At 42.4% G+C, this 24,703-nt stretch overlaps 1 protein-coding gene and 1 long non-coding RNA gene across 2 annotated transcripts in view; both read left to right on the forward strand.

Moving 5' to 3' along the window:
- The window catches only part of POLN (DNA polymerase nu), a 202,798-nt gene extending 192,257 nt beyond the window's left edge, over positions 1–10,541 (forward strand). Inside the window, exons 20-21 of the mRNA XM_037898583.2 lie at positions 7,619–7,729; positions 10,348–10,541. Of these exons, the coding sequence (XP_037754511.1) occupies positions 7,619–7,729; positions 10,348–10,541 (305 nt within the window). The remainder of the gene's footprint in view (positions 1–7,618; positions 7,730–10,347) is intronic.
- Positions 10,542–15,139: 4,598 nt separating this feature from the next.
- Positions 15,140–24,703, forward strand: part of LOC122465622 — a 47,232-nt gene continuing 37,668 nt past the window's right edge. Inside the window, exon 1 of the long non-coding RNA XR_006290599.1 lies at positions 15,140–15,178. This is a non-coding gene — a long non-coding RNA (uncharacterized LOC122465622). The remainder of the gene's footprint in view (positions 15,179–24,703) is intronic.

Genomic DNA, 24,703 nt, shown 5'->3' on the forward strand with positions numbered 1-24,703 from the left:
TTCACTCCTAGGGTATGGATACTCACTAACGACAAATGGGGATGTGTAGAGGGCACATGATTTAATACAAGGAGAGTCTGCAGCTGTTGGCCCAAAAAACCCCATACTCCATGGTCCTGCAGCCACAGATACTAAATACAGTTCAAGAGCACAAATGCTGGCTGACTGCATCGAAGAAATATGTAGAATTTTTGGCTCTTGAATTGGATTATGGCTTTGTAACTCTGAGGCTGAATTTTTATGGGCCCACAGCCATCAAGTCTGTTTATTTAAGAATAGGTTCCTTAGGCTCTTTTCTGCTGGAGCACATCATATATCAATAAAATGTAGTATAATTTGACATGAACAGGGTTCATTCTGGGAACAGAGGTCTTATTCAGCAAGTATCTCAAAGAAAAAAAAAGAGGACAGGTTTTACAATTTTACAGTAATTTGTAATGAATAAGAAGATGATGAACCAATTCCTTCACTACCCCAAACAATGACTTATGAAAATTTAAGTTTAATAAAATAAATATTATACGATTTGTAAAAGTGCACTGGTCTGTTCGGTGCATGCATACATCCTAGCTCACATGTCATACTCCTCAGCCCTGTCAGAAAGGAACATTCTGGGACCTGTAGTTTCCCCCAGCTGGAGCACATGACCAGGAAGGAGTTATGGGGCTGAAGGAGCATGTGACTGCTTTCGGAAGGGGATTATATAAGAAGAAGCCTGATCTCACTCTGAGAAAGTCAGGGTAGAGACATGACCTGGAGGGAGACTCTCCAAAGTGTAGGACTTGAGAAAATTGTCACTGTAATACAAGAATCACTGTAGTCACTCACCAGAAGGCCAGTCCTGAGTGGCTCTTGTTCAACAACGAAGTTTCAGATGCCCATCCCTGCCAAAAGACATCCCTATTTCCATTCAGTTATGTGTATAAGAGACCAGGTAGATAAGAGAGAGATCTGCTTTGAAGCTTCATTGCAATTAATAGAATAGATTTTGAGGCACTTAAGGCATTACCCACTGCAGATAATCAAGCAACAAGAAAGTTATTTGCCTGTCTGGTAAGTGGACATGATGTAATTTGGCGGGTGCTTGGAGTCTATCTAAAAATGGATTGCAATACAGTCCTGCCATAAGAAACGCCTGCTCTGGAAGCTTCCACTAATGAATAGTATTTCGTAAATTGGAGAGAGTCCAGAGGAGAGCAACAAAAATGATAAAAAGTTTAGAAAACCTGATCTATGAGGAAAGGTTAAAGAAACTGGGCATGTTTGACCTTGAGAAAAGAAGACCAAAGGGAGGAATGATAACAGTCTTCAAATATGTTAAGGGATTTTATAAAGTGGACAATAATCAAATGTTCTCCATGGCCACCAAGGGTAGGACAAGAAGTAACTGGCTTAATACAGTTTCATGACTGGCCAGGCTATGGTGTGACAGTTGTGTGTGTTTCTCTTTGATGCAAACCTGCCCCCTTTGTTGATTTTAATTCCCTGTAAGCCAACCACCCTCCCCCCTTCGATCACAGCTGGCAAAGGAAATAATTCAGTATTGTTTTGAAACCATGCATTCTTTCTTTATTAATTAAAAAAAAGGAGAGATAAGTGATAAGGTGGGTGGGATGGGGTGGGGGAAGAGGAAAGGACAAGGGCACATTGCTTATTGTAGCCACACTACAAATCAAAACTGTTTGAATGACAGCCTCTGTTGCTTGGGCCATCCTCTGGAGTGGAGTGGCTGGGTGCCCGGAGCCTCCCTGTCCTCCCCCGCCCCCCGCCCCGCGTTCTTGGGCGTCTGGGTGAGGAGGATATGGAACGTGGGGAGGAGGGCAGGCGGTTGTACAGTGGATGTAGCGGGGATCTGTGCACTTGTTGGCTTTCCTGCAGCTCCACCAGATGCCTGAGCATGTCTGTTTGCACCCCCATTAGCCTCAGCATTACATCCTGCCTCTCTCATCGCTTTCACTTAATGCTTTCCTGGACTCTGCCACTGAATGCCTCTGTAAGCAGTGTCAGGATGAGCTCCACCCTGACATCTGGTGGTGAGGTGTGGCAAGTTGTGGAAAAGAACTTCAGGGGCTGATCTCATTTGCATAGTCACACCCACCCCGCCTAGAATGAGGCCATAGCTGCCCAAATGGTCACTTTGGCTGCTGTGGGATCCTCAGTGTCTCTGTTATTGGGGCAGGAAGAATAAATTGTTATTACCCTGATTATGGGAACTGTGCTTGGAACTGTACTTGGCCTTTTGTTATGATGGAGGGACTCACCATCAACTAAGTAGCACTCGCTAGGCAAGGGTCATGGGTTCCAAAACTCTGTGAATTGAGAGAGGCTGGGGACAAGTATTAATACTTGGTACCATGGGCCCCTGGGTGAGGGCCTTACGTGCTAATTGCACTTCCTCCTCTCTCCACTGTGGAATATCAGAGCTAATTTTGATTCCATTAGGAGTCTAGTTACAGGCTGCTGAGCTCACTTTGGGCTAATGGTGCACTAGCACTGAGGCTCCCCTACTACAAGCAGAATTCACCAAAGAGCTGAACTGACTAAGAGCTGAAATCACTGAGCATTGTGTTAAGTAGTGGGGGAGCCTGAAGATATATTGTGGAGCAGTTTGCGGGACGGTTGGAGTGCCTTGTGGACAGGCTGGTGGAGCAGTTCATAGGACGGCGGGAGCTGCTTGTGGGACGCGGAGCGGAGCAGTTCGTGGGACGGTGGGAGCTGCTTGTGGGCTGCAGAGCAGAGCCGAGCGAAGCAGTTCGTGGGGGTGGCTGGCGGAGCGAAGGCCTATGGAGCTGTTGGGCGGTCAGCTTCACATCATGTAAGGTGCCCCTTATCTCTCTCCCCCCCACCATCTCCACCCAGGTTGGGAGGTAAACCTCTGCAGATAAACTTTCGAACTCTGGGGCTGCCCTGACCAGGGACAGAGACTTTTGGGTCATTGGACTTTTGGGACTTTGGGGTTGCTGGACTCAAGAACCAAAGGGAAAGGACATGCCCCAATTTGCTTGGGGTGGGTTTTTTTTGCTCATGGGTTGTGTTACGAATCCTGTTGGTGGTGTTTCCCCAACATAATGCCACATTGTTTCTCTCTGTTATTAAAAGGCTTTTTGCTACACTCAGACTATGTGCTTGCGAGAGGGGAAGTATTGCCTCTTGGAGGCGCCCAGTGGTATATATTTGTCCCAGGTCACTGGGTGGGGGCTCGAGCCAGTTTTGCATTGTGTTATTGGAATGGAACCCCTAGATACTGAACCCGGCCCTTGTTGCTGCCAACTCTGATGGGCAGAAGGGTTACACCTCCATGCATTCAGCTGTGCCCTATCAGTGCGGGAGGACTGCATGATCTCGGAAAACATGTCATTGCGAGTGACATCACACATGGCTGGGCAACAGAATTCGGTTTCCAGGCAGCCATGGTAAGGCAAAGGGTACACAGGTTTGGCTTCAAACTCCTTCATAACATGTGGGAATGTTTTCAAACTGCAACATCTTCCTTTCCCATAGCAAGCAATGCCAGTTGGGTTTGCCATTTAAAAGGAGGGGCTGCGGTTTTTGGGTGGATGTGCCCCTACCCCTCCGCATGGCTATTTGGGATGATCCCTTTTAGCCAAGTGCAAACAGCCCAGCATGAACGGGGTCCTTTTACTGTTCCCTTACAAAAATTCCCCTATTTCAACCAGGTGACCATGAATGATATCACTCTCCTGAGGCTAACATAGAAAGATAAAGACTGAATGTTGCTTGAATGCGACAAAAACCCGGGACCATTTGCTGCTATGCTTTGTGCTGCAGTGATTCCATACTACTTGCTACTGGCTTGGCGTGGTAAAGTGTCCTACCATGGAGGACGAAATAAGGCAGCCCTCCCCAGAAACCTTCTGCAAAGGCTTTCAGAGTACCTCCAGGAGAGCTTCATGGAGATGTCCCTGGAGGATTCCCGCACCATCCCCAGACACGTTAACAAACTATTCCAGTAGCTGCACTGCCTGCGAATGCATCCCAAGTCTTCAGGGCAAATCAAACATTAAACACTATTGCTTTTAAACCCTGTACTGTAATTACAAATGTGCACTCACCAGAGGTGCCTTCTCCGCCTTCAGGGTCGGGGATCCCGCCTTGGGAGGTATTGGCTCCAGGGTGATGAAAAGGTCCTGGCTGCCAGGGAGAATGGATTCACCGCTTGCCTGCTGCGCATTCTCCTCCTCCTCCTCTTCCTCATCCACAAAATCCTCCTCTGTGTTACGTGAGACTCCCCCCTTGCAGGTGTCCACGGACAGTGGTGGGGTAGGGGTAGGGGTAGGGGTCCCCCCCCCATAGAATGCCATGCAGCTGATCATAGAAGCGGCATGTATGGGGCTCTGACCCAGAGCGACCGTTTGCCTCCTTTGTCTTTGGTAGGCTTGCCTGAGCTCCTTGACTTTCATGTGGCACTGCTGTATGTCCCTGTTGTAGCCTCTGTCCATCATGCCATGTGCGATTTTGGCATGTATATTAGCATTTCTGTTTTTTGATCGGAGTTCTGTCTGCACAGATTCTTCTCCCCATACAGCAATCAGATCCAGTGTCTCCCGTTCTCTCCATGCTGGAGCTCGTTTGCGATTCTGGGGGGACTGCATGGTCACCTGTGCTGCTGAGCGCGCCATGCTGACCAAAGAGGAAATGAAATTCAAAAGTTCCCGGGGGTTTTCCTGCGTACCTGGCTAGTGCATCGGAGTGGAAAGTGCTGTCCAGAGCAGTCACATTGAAGCACTCTGGGATAGCTCCTGGAGGCGAATACCATCGATTTGCATCCGCACTACCCCAAATTTGACACAGCAAGGTTGATTTTAGTGCTACTCCCCTCACCGGGGAGGAGTACAGAAGTCAATTTTAAGAGCCCTTTAGGTTGACGGAAAGGGGTTGCTTGTGTAGACGCATTCATTATAAAATCGACCTAATGCGGCTAAATTCGACCTAACCCTGTAGTGGAGACCAGGGCTCAGAGACTTCTGCAGGCTGAAAATGATCTGGGAATGTCTGAGGTTGCACAGTTCTTTCTCTATGAGGTGGAGCTTGGGAGAATGCCCATGATAAGGACTGCACAGTTTCCAGTGTGGCAGTGCAAGGATATTATATGGATAAGACATAAAGGCCCAAGGAAAACACTATGGTGTTTAGGTTTGTAGGAGACCCAAGACTCCATTTCTGACCCATAGAATTCAGAAGAAGAGGCTTTAGGGGGATAGATAGATGATCCCTTCCCACTGTGTTGTGAGTCAGATGAGGAATAAGAGAATTCTACCTCTAAAGGAGGGGCTGCTGAGGCAGGAGTCCTGGGTGTAACGTTGGAGCGGATGTTGTGCGGGGGAAGAGGTCAGTATTGATGTAACAGTGGACATGCATACCAGAGGAATGTTAAGTTCAACCAAAAGTTTACAACACTCCAGCTCCTCCAGAACTTCTAGATCCTTTGGAACCACACATTTTCCTGGCACTGATTTAGGTGGTATGGTGAATTGGGCTCAGGTATAGCCGAATGGGGTACCCAGTGTCAATGTACTCCATGTGTCATAATAGTAATCAGGGCCAGGGAAGAGGTTGCCACTGGTTCCCAAGCACTTGGTGCCAAGTGCTGGGGCCAGAGCAGAGCCATGGCCCACCCAGGCCCACGTGTGGCTACGCCCCTGGGGCGAAGTTGTAGATATTTGACATTTTCTTTTTCAGTATATTATCCGAACTGTCAAAGAATATATATACTCACCCCAAAATTCATAACATACTTTTCAATACAAACATTTTATAGAAAAAATCAACAGATTTGCCATCTATTGTTACCAGTCACAGTGAAGAAGAGTGCATTGTCATCAAATGTGTTACTTTAATAACTGCAACTGTAATGCTGTGTCAGGAAAATTACTTTTCTCAGAACAAGGTGGGTGAGGTAATATCTTTTATTGGACCAACTTCTATTGGTCAGAAAGACATGCTTTCGAGCTTACACAGAGCTCTTCTTCAGGTCTGGGACACTTACTCAGCTAAATATAAATGGAACAGATTGTTTAGCATAAATAGTTAAGACATATTTCAAGGGACCATTCAAGGTGAAGTGGCCTATTAACACCCATCCAATCATAAGGAGGAAACAAAGGGTGGGAGAAACAGCTGGTGGGGAAGGTTGTTAGTGTGTGCGATATTTTTGTAATAAGCCATAAATTCAGTCTTTATTTAGTCCATGATTTTTAGTGTCTAGCAAAGTTATGAATTTAAGCTCCCCTGCTCAACTTTTGAAAGTGTTGTGCAGGTTTCCTTTGAGGATGAGGACTGATAGGTAAGATATAGAGTGATTGCCTTGTGAAAAGTGTTCACCCACAGGTGATATGGTAGTTTTGTGTTTTATCATTTTCCTGTATCATTTTCTCAGAATAGCATTTTCAACCTCTTTTTATAACAGCATATAATTGATTCAGACTTCTACTCACAGAAGACATGCTGTTCCTTGTTTATTCTTTGCAATGCTTAAAAAATTACTATCACCAGAGATTTTTAGAGACAAGGTGGTTGAGGTAATATCTTTTACTGAACCCAAATTTCTGTGATGAAAAAGACAAGCTTTCAAGCTACACAGAGCGCTTTTTCAGGTCATCACATCCTCCACCAACAGAAATTGGTCCAATAAAAGATATTACCTCACCCACCTTGTCTCTCTAAAATCCTGGGACCAATACAGCCACAACACTGCACATAACCATAAGCTGTCATTTCATATCATAACTGCATTAATAAGTTAGTTCTACTAAAGAGTAGTGGATTACTGCAGATATTTAAAGCCATAAATAACTCCTAAACATCCTGTTTGATGAAGTGCTACTCAAGCAATATATTTTTGATTAGATCTACTTAAAATAATATAGCTTTCTTTTCTTGAAAGATGTGTCAAAAAACATTCCCACTTCTGTGATAATGAATCCATGTATATAACCAGCAAAAGTCCCATAGCTAAAATCCTTGGCTGCGAGCCAATGCAGAGATGGAAGACACCTGTCTCTACTTGAGTCCATTATGAGCTGTCAGCTATGATATAACCAGTATAGCTATACCAGCAAATCCTCCTAGAGGAAGTGCAATTTTTACTGGGAAGGGTTGTTTTGCTGGAATTGCTTATACCAGTTTCCTGAATAAAATAAGTTATATCAGCAAAAGGACTTTTTGGCATCTCAGTCTATACTAGGGCTTTTGCTGGCATTGGCATGTTGGTTAGGGGTATAATTTTTTTTCCCCACAGTCCTATCCGACATACCTATACCAGCAAAACTTTTAAGTGTAGACCAGGCCTGAGCAACTTCAACCTCTAATGATTTGAACTGGAATTGAGTGTGCTTAATGCCTTGCAGGGTTAGAGTAATGGAGATATCAGTGATATGTGGTTACATCCACATTTCACTCTACCAGTCAGACTACTTTTGAATAGCTGGGAAACAAATGTTGTGCATCAAGTGACTTAGACTATTTTCAGTATTCAGTAATATTGGCCAAAAGCATCAGGCAATTGCTGACAAATGTATGTATGACAAATGGAAGATTTGTTTCAAATCTCATATTTAACCACTCCATTAACGCTGTTTTCTATTTTACATCTCAAAAGGATATGTGGTTTCCATCATGGGACGTAAAAGACACTTGCCTAATATCAATGCTCGAGACTACAGACTACGTGCTCAAGCAGAGAGGCAGGCTGTCAACTTTGTTGTCCAAGGTATTTAAAAAAAAAGTTTAATTTCCTCTGGCTGGGTGGAGGTTGAGAATTGAAGTCAACAAACAAGAAATAATAAATGGGTGGCATGAATTAATTTTGTGTTTTACAGCTTTAAGTGACAGAAGTATGAAACACTCACTAGCCTGTAGAGAACAAGAACACAATGGTATACTACAATACTGTATGGTAGCTAGCTGTATGAGGTGGAAGATTTTCAAATGCAGTTTTCCTAAGGCTGTCTCTTTTTGGTTTCTTTGTCAGTTTGTGACTGAGGGCCTGTCTACACTTACAGCCCTGCAGTGGTGCAGCTGCAGCAGTTAGTGAAGACACTACCTATGCCAACGGGAGAAGCTCGTATTCCACCTAACAAAAAGGTGATAGCTATGTCGACAGGAGAAGCCCTCCTGTTGACATAGCGCTGTCTGCCCTGGGAGTTCAGTCTGTATAATTGCATTGCTCAGGGGGGTGGATTTTCCACACATCTGAGAGATGTAGTCATACAGACATAAATTTGTTATGTAGACCATGGCACAGAAACAAGGGTTTCAATGGTTTTACTACTAAGAAATTCAAATTTTTATTTTTTCAGATTTCTGTTTTTTGGGAAATACCTATTATAAGGGACGTTGTATTGTTTTATTATTATTTCTGTTGAAACCAGGGCTCATTCTTCATGTGTAATGTGCAGGAAGAAAACATTAAAGAGTTAAACAGGTGTTATCTTCGCAATATAAATTAGCAAACTTGCCAAACAAAATGCAATAAATCCACATAATTTACTTATGTCAGTCTGCTGAGTTCAAACCTCATTTGAAGTAACGTGGTGTCTTTAAATGACCCTTGCTGCTGCTTTAAGAGGTTGCATTAAAAATCTACAGGTTTTTACTTATGTAAAGAGCTGATGTTGGTATGATTTGCATAATGTTTGCAAGTTAGAGTGGAGCTGTGAACCCTATCATGCAAATGAAAAATGTTTTTTAGACATGTTTATGAAGGTGCTTCTCATGAAAGTGGCTTCAGTTTTCCTTTAGGAAGGAACAATGAGTTGTTGGGTTTTTTTGCCCTCAAACTTTCTTTTAACGTTTTGTTTTCAAAATAGGCAAATTAATTATGTAATATTCTGGACTATTGTCCGTTGGCAGCTGCATCTTACAAGGAGGTGTAGAGCATCTGTGACTGAAGTCAGTGGGAACTGAGGACACTCAGCACCTCACAGAAGACATTTGGTGTCTTGCAGGACTGAACCCCAAATTTCAGACAACAAATTTGGGTTTTTCATTATTGAAACACCAGAAGAGAATTTTGTAGAATTGGTTGAAACTTGGAATTTCCATTCCACAGGACATTTCAAAATTTTCTTTTCTCCTAAATTGAAATGCAATTTGAAATGACCGTATTGTAGCTTTCTATCGACTTTACCATTTTGACTAAATATATTATATTTATATTTATTTATTAATATTCAAAACACTAAAGTAAAAATGAAGCACTTAGACCTCATCAAAATGAAATGTTTCAGTAATTTATTGTCAAAAATTTCAGTGAAATTGATATGTTCCCACAAAACGTTTCATTTAGTTGAATCAGCATTTTCCAGTTGAAAACTGTTTGACTGGAAAGCTTTCAGCTATTTACAGAATTCTGATAGGTATTTCGGAAGGGTGTTAAAATGGGTTTATAATTTAAAAATATTCAATTATTTTTAATAGTAACAAAAAATTCCTTCTACACTGAGATTTTAATTTCAGAATTTCAGCTCTGAGATAATTTTTAAAAACCATATTAAACTCCTCTATTTATACTACTATAGTTACTGTGGTAAAAGATACAGTACTGATTTCATATAGTAAGGTAGCATCTCATCTTGGTGACAACTTATGCTTAAAAGACTATATTTGTTATGGCACAAATAGTGAAAGGAATGTATGGTGTACCAATTTGAAATGGCTGTCATTGGCTTTGACACTATTATTTTTTGAAGATATTTGTCTTATTAGCCATTCCCTAGCTCAACTTTCTTAACTGAGCTTCTGTCGTCTTTTCTAACTCTATTCCATAGATTTATTATAGCTTTAACTCATGAAACAGTGCCTTACCATAGCTAAAATCTAGGTTATTTAGGCTATTAAGCGCTTTGATTTTTCTCGTGGATAAGTTAAGAAACTCCTTTTCTCTCTCTCCCATGCACGCGGTATGTATATTTGGGATGATTCATGTTTCAGGGTGTAAGCCAACCTTTAATGGTAATTCAGAAAAGAATTTCTTGGGGGGGAGTAGGCTATTCCATAACTTCCTACTAGAGGCTTTCTTGCATCTTCCTCTTTTGAAGCAGTTGGTACTAGCCACTATCAGAGACAGAATACTGTGTTTCGCTTGACCATTGGTCTGGTCCAGTCTGGCAATTCCTATGTTCCCATATCAATATTAAAGATTAATTCATACCTTCATTAATAGTATTAATAAGCATTTTTTATTCTTTTGTAATACTGAATCTTTGTTAACTTTATGGAGTCAGTTTCAGACCTGCTGTCATTTTGCATAGTTCAGAGGACTAAAGAGCTCTTCCTCCCCGCCCACCCCCATATTTTATATTTAAAACAGATCACTTTCTTTTGTAGGATCTGCAGCTGACCTTTGTAAAATGGCTATGGTTGAGATTTTTACCTCTGTTGCCATTTCTCCAACTTTAACAGCCAGGTTAGTAAGCGACGTTCTTTTTCATTTTATGACAGAAGTAGCCGAGATAAAGGCATTTCTGGGATTTTATTCTTTATTGTTCCATGTAATACGACATATTGTACCTATACTTTAACTATGACTTTTCTTTCTTATTACTGTATTCAGCTAGATGAATGTTTAGTATGCATCTGAATCGTTTAACAAGCAAGGGCTGATGCTATTACTTTATAAAATTTACTGGAAGATTTTTGTTTATATTTTTGTGCTCAAGTAGATTTCTGTGTAATTCTATCCACATATACTGTGCCTGGTCATCAGATATAATGGGGACCCACAACTTCATTTGAAATCATTGGTGTTCAGCTTTTTTAAAAATTAAGCCCACTGGTCATGTCTTTACTTATTCTGAATTTATTCTATCAAGTTGATTGAATGTGATGTAAATTACTAACACATTCAATGGATTAGGGAAAATAACATAGTAGCCAGGACACCAGAACTGAAGCGAACTGTATGAACAAATTGTGCTTCTCGGCAGGCAACTTTTATTTATATTTATTTATTACATTTATGTGTATTTTATGTCATAAAGGGAAATATCTTATAGAATGTAAGGGAAAGCTAATGCATCACAATTTCCTTTTGTTAGTATAGCTATGCACAGTTGGGCAATAGATCACAGGACAGCCTCCAGATTCTTATATATCACTCGCAAGAAGAATAGAACCTAATGTTCAGTCATAAAAGATAGAACTATTGGTACAAAAAGTCACTAAGCGTTATTATTATTATTATTAGCTCTAATAGAAAAAAGCTGTCAACGTTCCTTCCCCACTCTGAACTCTAGGGTACAGATGTGGGGACCTGCATGAAAACCTCCTAAGCTTACTTTTACCAGCTTAGGTTAAAACTTCCCCTAGGTACAAACTATTTTACCTTTTGCCCTTGTACTTTATCGCTGCCATCACCAAACGTCTAACCGGTATATTACTGGGAAAGAGTCCGTTTGGAAACGTCTTTCCCCCCAAAATCCTCCCAACCCTTACACCCCCTTTCCTGGGGAAGGCTTGATAAAAATCCTCACCAATTTGCATAGGTGACCACAGACCCAAACCCTTGGATCTTAAGAACAATGAAAAAGCAATCAGATTTTTAAAAGAAGAATTTTAATAGAAGAAAAAATAAAAAGAACCACCTCTGTAAAATCAGGATGGTAAATACCTTACAGGGTAATTAGATTCAAAACATAGAGAATCCCTCTAGGCAAAACTTTAAGTTACAAAAAGACACAAAAACAGGAATCTACATTCCATTCAGCACAGCTTATTTTCTCAGCCATTTAAAGGAATCAGAAGCTAACGCATATCTAGCTAGATTACTTACTAAGTTCTAAGACTCCATTCCTGTTCTGTCCCCGGCAAAAGTATCACACATACAGAGAGAGCCTTTGTTTCTCCCTCCCCCCCTCCAGCTTTTGAAAGTATCTTGTCTCCTCATTGGTCATTTTGGTCAGGTGCCAGCGAGGTTATCCTAGCTTCTTAACCCTTTACAGGTGAAAGGGTTTTTCCTCTGGCCAGGAGGGATTTTAAAGGTGTTTACCCTTCCCTTTATATTTATGACAAAAGCCTTGAAGGCAAACATGGGGGAAAAAGAAATGAATCCTGGTCTTTCATAATGCTGTGGTATGTGGTCAAATAGAACTTGAGGAATCTGAAGTAGAATTTCTGATAAAAGCAGAGAACAAAGGTTTGCAAAATGTCAAAGTTTTTATTGGAATATTTTTATGTGATATTGGGATTTTTGTAAATAACATATCAAATCATTCAACAGGACTTTTCATTTAATCAAAAAAACCCAGGATTTGGCCCCATAAATGTACTTTACAATAATATAATACTTAGATTGTGAGCTCTTTGGGACCAAGACTGTCTTTTTTGTTTTGTATTTGTACAGCACCTATAACCATGACTAGGGCTCCTAGTTCTATGGTAATGCATATAGTAATATTAAATAATAATATAGCTCTTTACATTTAAATATATTTGTTATTCCTTAAATATTTACCCATACATACATCTCACAATGATTATGAGCATGAATATTAATAAGTTACAATCTTCAGTAGAGACCTCACATGCTACCCTTCATGGGTAAATACCATGAAAGTGAGATATTTGGTGTAGTGTGTTTGTCAGGTCTGAGATATGAGCTGCTTATAAAGAACAATGAACCCTTTGCCTCTTGGCACCAATAGGCCTCTGTATCACACCTCCTATCTGACATTAACACAGTAAGGCTAGCTGCTGGCTATTTTGCAGGTGTCAGTTCTGAGTGCTCTTTCCTGGACAGGGTGTCTGCTACCACATTTTCTTTCTTTCTTGTGTGCACAGTCTCCATCTCATATTCCTATAGTGCTAGACTCCATTGCCATAGCCTAGAGTTGGTACCTTTTGGTTATGTGTAACCACACCATACCAAGAGAGTGTGGTGGATCAACCTCAGCCTGGACCAGTCCACACAAGAGATCCACTTCCTGGACACTACAGTGCAAATAAGTGATGGTCATATAAACACCACCCTATACCGGTGTACTTACCTACATGCCTCCAGCTTCCATCCAGGACATATCAGATGATCCATAGTCTACAGCCAAGCCCTAAGATACAACCGAATTTGCTCCAATCCCTCAGACAGAGACAAACACCTACAAGATCTCTATCAAGCATTCTTAAAACTACAGTACCCACCTGGGGAAGCGAGGAAACAGATTGACAGGGCGAGACGGGTACACAGAAATCACCTACTACAGGACAGGCCCAACAAGGAAAATAATAGAACATCACTGGCCATCACATACAGCACCCAGCTAACACGTCTCCAGCATGTTATCAACGATCTACAACCTATCCTGGAAAATGATCCCTCAGTCTCACAGACCTTGGGAGGCAGGCCAGTCCTCGCTTACAGATAGCAAATACTCACCAGCAACTACACACCACACCACAGAAACACTAACCCAGGAACCAATCCCTGTAGCAAACCTCGTTGCCTACTCTGTCCCCATATCTACTCTAGTGACATCATCAGAGGACCCAACCACGTCAGCCACAGCATCAGAGGCTCATTCACCTACACGTCTACTAATGTTATATATGCCATCATGTGCCAGCAATGCCCCTCTGCCATGTACATTGGCCAAACTGGACATTCCCTACGGAAAAGAATAAATGGACACAAATTGGACATCAGGAATGGTAACATACAAAAGCCAGTAGGAGAACACTTCAACCTCTCTGGCCACTCAGTAACAGATTTAAAGGTGGCAATTTTGCAACAGAAAAACTTCAAAAACAGACTCCAACGAGAAACTGCTGAGCTTGAATTAATATGCAAACTAGATACCATTAACTTAGGTTTGAATAGAGACTGGGAGTGGCTGGGTCATTACACATATTGAATCTATTTCCCCATGTTAAATATCCTCAGGCTTTCTTGTCAACTGTCTAAATGGGCCATCTTGATTATCACTACAAAAGTTTTTTTCTCCTGCTGATAATAGCTCATCTTAATTAATTAGCCTCTCACTCCACCTTTTCATGTTCTCTGTATGTATGTATATATTTATCTTCTAATTATATGTTCCATTCTATGCATCTGATGAAGTGGGCTGTAGCCCATGAAAGCTTATGCTCAAATAAATTTGTTAGTCTCTAAGGTGCCACAAGTACTCCTGTTGTTTTTGCAGATACAGACTAACACAGCTGCTACTATGGAACAAAAAGAGTTAGGCACCTAACTCTCTGTTTTAGGATCCAAGTCCTAGCTTTGGCTCCACCGTGATGCATAAAACTTCTGTTGAGCCCTGTAGGCACCTAAACTCACTCAAGCCCTAAGTTTTTTGCAGTAGTTCCCTATGTGCCTCTGTTTCTGCCTCTGGGCATGTGCACTGCTGTCTCCCTGTAGTGGTGTCTTTTCCATGTGCTGCCAGTTGTAACTCTGCCACTTGCTTTTCCACCACTGGTTTTTCATTTGTTGAAGTCTGGTCTGGACCATTTCTTTTGTTTGATGATATGCAGCCTTTCTAGCTGCCAAATCCTTGTTTGCTATGTAGTCTCGATGGGTAGTATGTAGTGAGTTCAAGAGTTCTTTGATTGCCTGCAAACTTGAGTCACTGCGTTAATTAAGTTTGAGTTAATTAAGAGCATTAATGACAGATTTATGCTGCTCAACACTGGCCTTGTTAAAGGTCATTATGCTTCTGTCATCAGCGCATTTGCCCCAACAATGATCCATCCAGATAAGGATAAGGAGGACTTCTATCAAACCCTTGATAGCATCCTCAGTTCAGTCCCAGTTAATGGTAAACTGATCATTTTAGGTGATTCCATCGTCACAAAACTAACATTTGTACTTTCTGTGACCTCCTATGTGTCTCCCCTTTCAAGATGTGAATTACTGCATACGTTTTCCTTAGAATACTTTATAAAAAAATCTCTTGACAGAAGGTTTAATCTGTTTTGGCATGCATGGAATCTATTATATAATGATATTCTGGTGATGATCACTGATTGCATCTGTTGAGGCACTGGGAAATGAATAGGTACTTAAATTGTTTGTTTGCTTAATACACATCAGGTTTTGGTGTGAATTCAGGCTTGCGTGCATAGGATCCTTTGTTATCACCCAACTCCGGCCCCAATCCTAGTGCAATTTCACAGAAGGTGGGAAGAATGATGATGTAGCACCACAAGCACTAGATGGGGGATCATGGTAATTTTCCTGTTAAATCTCCATAGCACATAGGACATTTGGTCAGTTTTGAAAGGGTGTTGTGGGCAGGCCTTGTACCTCCAAAAGAAGCACTACTGTGGTAAAGGGTATAATAGAGTGTACTGCTGGGAGCACAGGAATGAAAGTCTAAGGTCAGCTCAGGAACTGTGAAGGCAAGCCTGAGTCAGCCCTGTTGTTGCTCCTCCACAACAGCTAGTATGGACCACCTGCCTCTGGTCTCTTCTCTGACAAGTGGCCCTTCGATCTAGTGCCAGCAAAGAATTTCCTGTCAGAGGATTTATCTGGGGTGAGAGAGAGACTCTCTGTGTTACAGACTTGTAGCGGGAGCAAGAAAACCTCATTTATCAGACATCTTCTTAGCTGCAGTTTAAAGGGCTGCTGAAAGGAAAAGAGATCAGGTGTGCGCAGGCCAGACCACTAGCTCTGCAGGGATAGGTCGAAGGGAGTTCATTGCTAGGGCCAGCATTACTGACTTCTGACCTTTTCTTTGCAGTGCTCCCTTTATATCCTAACAACAGCACCCATCGGTGCCCCTCAGGATCCCATCCACGCTATAAATGCTCCCAAATAAAGCTAGCCTGGGCTAGTGGGTGTGTTGGAAGTGTGTCTCTCTCTTCTTCCCCTCAACAAAACCACCCCATTGCCAGATTGCTTGTGTGGTGGATAGGAAGAGAGGGGTAAGCAGCTTGCTTTTCCCCTTCGGCAGGAATAGGTCTTTCTGGTGCCCAGGTTCTCTGAGAGGGTTCACAAGTGCTGTTTGAAACAGCTGTCTTGTGTCTTCTTTCTGCAGGCAGTGCTGTTCTTCCAGGTGCCCTCTTGGTCACACTCTGCTGTTGACATAGAAAGCAGTTTTTCACGCATTGCAGGGCTTCTAGGACAAAAAGGGAGCAGTGCTCTCAAAACCCTAAAACAAATATCTTCTAATGAACAAGATTAGTGATTTACTGTTTCCTGAAATTTGATCTTTGTGATTTCAATATCTTTTTAAGGAAAAATTAATACCATATTTAATGTTTCAAAAAGCAATTGTTTTGTTTTAGTATTAAAAATACGCCTTCAAAATGTTACACTGGTCTAGCTGCAGAGCATGCTGCACTTAATCATTCTTTTGCAGTATAGCCAAAGAATTAATTAAGCAAATGTAAGTCTTTAAATCAAAATCTTAGGGAGCATTTAATATCGCCTGCAGAAAAGGAAACACAGTTAATTTGAGCCTAACTTGTAGTAATGAAACTATCCCATCACTGATTCTGGCAAAAGAGTGATTCCAGTCACTCCTGTTCCAAGATTGTACTGGAGAAGATAGGCTGATTAGCCTACTGGTTGGTTATTTAAACTGTCGAAGCTCGAATCCCAAATTATTCTCTCAAAATATCTCACACACAGCTACTGTGATTACACTCACCAAGCCTGCAAAATGCATATTCACACTGACTAGAACTGAGGTATTTCACAGCTAATCACTTGTGTCTTTTTGGTACTGTATCAAACACACTGAATCTATAAACAGCTGTAATGATTTTCTCTTTGAATTATACTCATGTAGAATTTAATGCCCCATGCTATATGGAGCACAGTGCATTATATAAAAAGGTTTGTACATTGACAACTCCACAAAACAAAGACCTGTACTACATAGCTTCAAGAATACAACGTGCAATTTTGAGCTTATAAAAAGACAGAGGGATGAGAGTAGAAGGAATATCATATTAGTTCATAAATCACAGAAGGATTAGCAGAGACAGTTGAAACCAGGAAAATGGTGTATAGTCTTCCACCTCTACACAGTACCAAACTAGGAAATTGTGTAATGTATTAATAGCGTTACCTAGCATCTATGCAGACCCTTTCATCTGAGGGTCAAAGGGTTTTACAAATGTTAATGTATCAAACCTCACACATGAGATAAGTGAGTACTGTCCCAGTTTTACAACTGAGTATACTGAGGCTCATGCATCATTTAGCAAGACACTCACAAAAGAGACTAGGAAGAGAACTAAGATCCGAACTTTTAGCTCTGTGCTGCAGCTGACATAGGGTATGTCTGCACAACAATGTAAGCCTCGGGTTAGTGGGACGTGAGTCAGCTGAACCCTGTCAGGAAACACTGGGCTTGAGCATCTATACTGCATTTTAACTCTAGGTTAAAGATTTTCTTCTCAGACCTAGGGCTCTGGCATCCACTCTGCAGTGCATAGACTCGAGTCAAAGTAACCCTGTCCCATACATTGGGGGTATCAGAGGCCAGGGGAGGTTAAGCCTCCCCTAACCCAGGCCATGGCCTCGCCCATGCTCTGCCCCAAGGCCCCGCTTTTGCTCCCTGTCTTCCCCAAAGCCAGCAGGGGCTCAGCTCAGGCTAGGGGTCTGGAGCTGGGGGCTTGGGCTGGCTGGTGGCCCAGGATGGCCGACAACCTGTGGCAGCTCGGGCCAGTCAGTGGACCTGGGGTCAGGCGGGCTCTCGGGGCTAGCCAGACAGGTGGCGTGGGCCAGCCGACAACCTGGGGGTCGGGCTGGCTGGCACGGCCGGGGCCAGCTGGCTGGCAGCCTGACAGTGTTTTCCCCAGGAATTGAAATTAGGGGGGTGTTCTAATTTACAGAGGGGTGGGAATCAGGGCCGATGAGGGGTGAGACCATGAGGGTGAAAGTGGGCTGTATTGCACCATAGTAAAAACTGAAAAATGTTTCATTACCATTTTATTAGATTTAACTCATGTTTTAAAATCATCACACAAATTAAAGTTGGCTACTCAAGCCTTCTATGAAGCACTACAACTACAGCCTTCTTGGTTTCTTGTTATAATTTTGCACAACTCTATTAATGAACTTCTTGAATGCAATGTGTTCATCTTTGGTGGCTTCTCGTGTGTCCGGAACTGCCATTCCTTCAATTGATATGCTCATTAGTTCATTCACATGATCAGGCAGAAGGCGACTTCTTTCAGAAGACAAAATTCTATTCAATGATGAAAAAGAAAGCTCAATTGTAGCTGTTGTGACTGGGAGTAGCAAGAGATGAATTCCTACTTCTTTCATCCCAGGAAACAGCATAAAAATTGGGTAGAGCCACCAGTGATGTTAAAAAAGAAGTTGAAGTCAAATCTTTATTCATTCATCGTATAATATTCCACTCTGTGTTCAGATTCTCTATTCTGTCCTGAGCACATGGCAGCCCCATTGCTGGTAGTGCCTCACTCCACTCAACTGTCTGTGTGTTACAGGACAGAGATCTGTAAAAGCTACGTAGAGGTTGAGTAGAATCTAGAAGTCGCTGTTGTCAGATTTTTAAGAAGCAAGTCTGTGTACTTTTTCACTTGTCTTAACAAACATTTCTTGTCCCCTTCACTTAAGGATTCAATATAAATGCCTTCATTAGTCAACTTCTGGACTGAAGTCTTTGCTTAGGGTTCTTCCAGTACTTTTTCAATGGATAGATCTCTGATTGATCCAAATGTAGCTTCTAGACAAAAATCTACTACTGTTGTAGCAGATGCCCGGGTGGCATTGTTCAATGACCCAAGTGGTTTCAACAGTAGACTTACAAGAGAGAGAATGGCAAAAGTAATCCACCAGCCTCACTACTTAGATCCATCCCATCTTGGTAGATACTTTCCAAAGCCAGTAATAAAGGCTGGAGTAATTTTAAGACAACAGCCAAGGATTGTTCATGAGAAAGCCAGAGGCTTTTCCCAGGTTGGACTAATTTGAACTTCAGTCCCAGTGTATCTTCTATATTTTCCAAGATATTCAGTCTTTTTGGACTCTTGCTGAAAAAAGAACATAATGAACACATTAAATTTATAGCTTTTTAAATGTCTTTTGAAGAGTCTGCAGCTCGTACTAGTGCTAGTTGGAGTAGATGGCCTCTGCAGTGTGTATTGGAGAGATTAGGGTTACACTTTTCTCTGAACAAAGCTTGTACTCCACCATGTCTTCCAGAGAAATTTGCAGCTCCATCAAATGCACAAGCAGCCATCTGTTTGGCGTCCAATTGACAAGCATTTAACTCTTCTAAGATGTGGGTTGTCACAGATGCAGCCAATATGTCTTCTATAATTGAACATCTAGAAATGCATCTACTGGCCTACCACTGACATCAAGATAACATACACAATGACTTAATACTTGATGCCCATTTTCATCGGTGCATTCATCAGCCATGTGTGCAAATTTGAATGTGGTGAGAGTGTTCTTCACTTTTTCAACTGTTGAGTCTTTCACTGTTGCATCACATGCGTCTAGCCAGTCAGTTGAGTTTCTTGCAGAAAGATAGTGAGCATTTGCTGGTCTTGTTTGGAACCAGTGTTCAACTTCAGGATGAACAAGCAACAATGCACTTAACAGTGGCCTCCAGTTTGTAGTGTGTGGTATCTCTTGCTTATACAGAAAGTATGGTGCCACAGTCATGTTTGTTCGCATGAACTGTGTTGTGTCTTGAGCATTCTTAACAGCCTCATTAACACTCACCAGTGTTGTCCTTGGTCAGTGGATACTCAGAGTTCAGAGGTACTTTCACGAGTTCACCTCCCAAGTGGAGGGCAAGAAGGCACCTTGCTCGTTCCTCCAGCTGCTCACTATTCGCTCTGGCCCTGTTGTTCGTTGTGCCACTGTTCACTCCATTGCTCTGTTGCCAATGGCCCTGCACTGTCACCTTCTGCTGCCACCTGCCACTGTGACCTCTGCAAGTTGGTCTCTTGAGGTTCCACCCAGCTCTCAGTGATTTCAGCTGAGCTCTCAGTGAGGGAACCTTGCTGCTAGTGCAGACTGGGCCATCTCTTCCACAGAAACACTGTCCCACAGCAGGTCTAAGCACTGAAACCTGATTATCAGTGATTTCAGTTGTAGTGGTCACTTAACAAAACAAGAGACTATCTATGGAGCCTAATCAGTTCTGTCTTTAAACAGTGGAGAGGGGCAGGTCAAATAGTACTTGTGACTCAGGCAGACCATCAAGCAAAACACCTGTCCCCACCCTCTTTTCTGATGCCCTCAATCAGCACAGGCTAAGTACAGTTCTACTGGCCTTTACTAATATAGTAAGAATAACAACATTTCATTAAACACCCCCCCCCTGCATTCAAGTGATTTGTAACCCAACCCCAGCCAAAATCTATCACTTGACAGCTCTGTTTGCTGGATAACTAGGTAGATTAGGTGTGAAAGTAAATACAATCTGGTCCTGAAGCCTTTCCCCCCAGCTGCCAGCTCATCACTAGCTGTCTGGGAGAGCTCATTTAGACTTTGCTTACAAATCATAATTTGAAATTATTAGGTTGGCCAACATCACCAAAATGAATGCACTGACATTGGCATAAAAACAACAGCTGTATAAGGAAGCTAGTCTATGTTCATACTTTTCAAATCTATTATACTTTTTCAGATACACATTTTATCATACACTTTATATGCTTTTAAAGTGTGTATTTAATGTTTCAATTTCAATTCAAATGTCCAAACAATCACTAAATTGACAACACTGCACGTAACTAGTTTACAGAACTAGTTGTAACTGGGAGGGGGGTTGGGGAAATTCGGGGCGGGGTAGGGAAATCCCTGCTTGGGGAGGTTTGGCTGGGGCTCCTCTGGCCACAGTGTGTGGGGGAGCTTGGGGCTCTGGCTGGTGAGGGGACAGAAGGGCGAGGTAGGGGCAGTGCCTCAGGTGGAAGGGGTGAGGCCAGGGGCTAGCCTTCCCAAAGGGGTAGTTCACGCGCCACCCACGCCCTATCCCAAAGTGCCTAGCACCCTCCCCCACCCCATGTCAACACTCTAGTCCTATGAATGAGTTGCACTATGGGAAAACTCTACTGCCCATCCTGTTTCCTAGCTGTGGTGATGTTATTGGTGGGACTCAGGTGCTCAGAAGGAGCATCTGAGTACATAACCTGCAGAATTAGCGCCTTTGGTGGCTGTCTCAGTAGCATGAGTGCAGTCTGAGAAGGCTTTATAGTGAATTACCATCTAATCTGAGAATTGGGCTCTCCACCTTTTGGCTGAGTCCCATTAGCAGGAAAATGCCCCCATGCACCTGTTCTGAGGACAGCTAGGCCATCAGTCTCCAGGGCTGTCAAACTATTAAAATTAACCCTTGCAGTTCTTAATTTTTAAAATGGGATGTTCAGTGAAGGTGTTTTTGTTTGATTTTATTTATTTATTTTTGTCTCTTTGTTTTGAAGTTTGACGTAAAATGTAGGTTTCAGAGAAAAAACACATGCATGCCCCAGCCTGGCTGCTGCCGGTTGAAGAGCAGTGAAGTATATCCCCAGGACTGGGGTGCAGTGTGCTCCAGCACTGCGCAGGAATCCTTATTCCTGCCCCCACCGCATCCCAGAAGGCAGTGATAAGGGATTCCTGAAAGGCTGTGGGGAAGTTTTGGGGCTGACTCCCACTCACTGCTCTCATGGTGTATGCTGTTCAGGAGCCTCTGCACATGCAGCCCCAGGGGGGGCCCAGGAGTAAGGGACAGAGAATAGAGGGGGACCAGAAGCTGCCTGCCACCTGTCAACTTTGCTCCCTGCTTTGGGCAAGCTCTGCACAGCAGCCAGGAGGAGCCAGAGCCACAGGGAGGTTTTGGGGCTGGCTCCCACTCATCTCCCTCACAGTGCATGCTGTCCGGGCACTGCTGTGTACACAGCCCCAGGGCAGGCAGGGGGAGCCAGAGAGTGGAGGGGGACCATGCAACTGCTCTGCAGGGAGGGGGAGAAGCCGGGATGGGGATCATCCCACCCCCGGCCATACTGAGCTGGAAACTGGGCCCTTCCCCTCCCTGCAGGGCAATAGACTGTGCCACAGATTGTCAGCATAGAGAGGACCAAGGAAGTTGCCCCAGGGAACTCTGGAATACATCTGGAGGACTTGTGGGACCCGAGTCAAGCTGGGGCCACATGCAGACAGGAAAGCCATAGGGCTTGGACCCTCCAACCCTGCAGGGTTTTGGGACCCTAGGTTCGAGCCCTAGGTTAACCCAATTGGTGTGTGAATGCAAGCGGGGGGGGGGGTTTGGCTTGAGCTCAGGCTTACATTGCTGTGTAGATGTACCCATAGTGGATGGTCATGTGGCTTACAGAAAGCACTAGGTTGCAACATGAGAAATATGGGTTGAACTCCCAGTGCTTCCTAGGTCTTTTGAATTTTGTTCCTTTGAAATCAGTTTGAAAGCAGTTTTACTGCTGATCAAAGTTTGAGTGTTTTAAAAAATCACAACCTTATCGCTCTGTGCTTCATATCCCTGCTGGTAACATGGGGATAATGCTATCTTTCCCTTTAGATTGTAAGTTTTTCTGTGAAGGCACTGTTTCTTATAATGTATAGGTACAATGTGCTGAAGACAATAGGGTTCCAATCTTGGTTGGAGCTCTAAGCACTACGGTAATAATAATTATAATAATTAATAATTACCAGTATAACACATACTTTCTGTATTTATTTAATCAATAAAGTTAATAGTTTTCATTTATTGTATTACTTTACAATATACCCAGAAGATTTACAAACAAAATTTTTACAATTCTTTGTGATTTGTGACCTTTAATATTTCATTTGAATGGTAGAGAGGAAGCTAATATAATGATTTATCTATTTATTGGAAATTATAACATTTCATCTGGCTGTGTTCTCTTGCCACAGACTATATTGCCCTCATTCATTTCTTTCAGTATTCTATGCCCCAGTTTTGTTAGAAATATGTTAATCTGTTTCACTCAGCCTCTGATCATGGTGTGTAAGTGACTAATAATTTAAGATCTATTATTAGCTCTCCCCACACTGTTAGTCAATGTCATATTATTATTTAAAGCAGTGTGAAACTATTGATGGCTATTTTATCTAAAGCTGTAAAAAGTTAAACCTAGTAACCATTCTGATGTTTCAGCCATTTCTAAGAAAAAAGTCACTTGACAAACTGTTAGCTCTTAATCAAACTGTGCAATAAGCATTGAATTTAAATGTAATATGTGGATTGCACAGCAATTCAGAAATAGCTGGTACTATTTTATGGTCCTTTTTAAAGAGAGAGATAATTAAAATAGATAATAAAGTAAATTGAGCAGGATTAAAATATGATCACATATAACATTACCTTCTACATTTGGCTTATGAGTGGGAATTTGGCTCAAGGAAAATCTATGCCAGATTCCATGCACTCTACAATGGAAATGATTCAGTAGAATTTATTAATTATTGCTATTGCGATTGTATCCTTGTACAAGGATTAGCGCCCCATTGTACTGAGCGCTGTACAAACAAATAATACAAAAACAGTCCCTGCCCTTGAGAGCTCACAATTTAAGATTTAGACAATATGTAACAAGTAAATAAACAGAAAAATTGGAGGGATGGAGGTGGGAGAGAAAGTAAGAGTAGAAATGGATATATTGCCTAAGTTAGTAAGTACAGTAGTCACAGGTGGTTGCCAGATGGTAGTGATTGTTACTGTGATGCGTACAACATATACTATGTAAGTTGTTTAGTCCTCTGTGATGGATAGTGTTCTGCAGAATTCATACCTACTGACTTGCTCAGGGTGCTCTTTGATGGGGTGTATAGATGTTATACACTGTGAAGATAAAGAAGGGGTTCGTGCAGGATCAAAGAGACACAGGAAGTGGTTCAGTTAAGCACACCTGCAGCTACTATAAAGACTTCTGCTTTAAGGCAAAGTGAGCTTGGAAGATGGGGTACTAAGGAAGAGAAGAAAGCTCTCCCTAGGAGCCGTAAGGAAAAGGCTCAAGAAGCTGTAAGCCAACAGATCCTGGCAATGGCTGAATCTGTGGAAGATAAATGCAGTGTTATTATAGCAGCGTCAGTCCCAGGATATTAGAGAGACAAGGTGGGTGAAGTAATATATTTTATTGGACCCACTTCTGTAGGTGAGAGAGACAAGCTTTTGAGCTACACAGAGCTTTTCAGATCTGGGACAGGTACTCAGAGTGTCACAGCTAACTACAAGATCAAACATATAGTTTAGCATAAGTAGTTAGAACATATTTTAAGGGACCATTCAAGGTGAAGTGGCCTGTTAACACCCCTGTGGCCATAGGACAAAAACGGGGATTAGTGGGTTACAGATTGTTGTAATAAAACATAAATCCAGTGTCTTTATTAAGACCATGATTTTTAGTGTCTAGCAAAAATATGAATTTAAGCTCCCAGACTTGTCTTTTGAATATATTGTGCAGGTTTCCTTTGAGGATGAGGACTGATAGGTGAGATATAGAGTGATTGCTTTGTGAAAAGTGTTCACCAACAGGTGATAGGGTGTTTACTCTTGGGGGAATTCTGCATCACTGCATGCCTGCAGAATTAATGTTCTGTGCAGATTTCTTTGCTTCCTCACAGAAAAATGACTTTCTGATGGGGAAACAAAGGGAAGCTGCATGAACAGTCACATGCCCCTCCGCAACAGCATGGGCATGGGTGGAGCCCCACTCTGGGGAGGCTAGCTCCAAACTCCGCCCCTTCCACCCATGCCGGAGCCATAAGACCCCCTGCAGCCAAAGCCACAAGTCCCCT

Source organism: Chelonia mydas, chromosome 4 (assembly GCF_015237465.2).
Source record: "Chelonia mydas isolate rCheMyd1 chromosome 4, rCheMyd1.pri.v2, whole genome shotgun sequence".
Taxonomy (NCBI): domain Eukaryota; kingdom Metazoa; phylum Chordata; order Testudines; family Cheloniidae; genus Chelonia; species Chelonia mydas.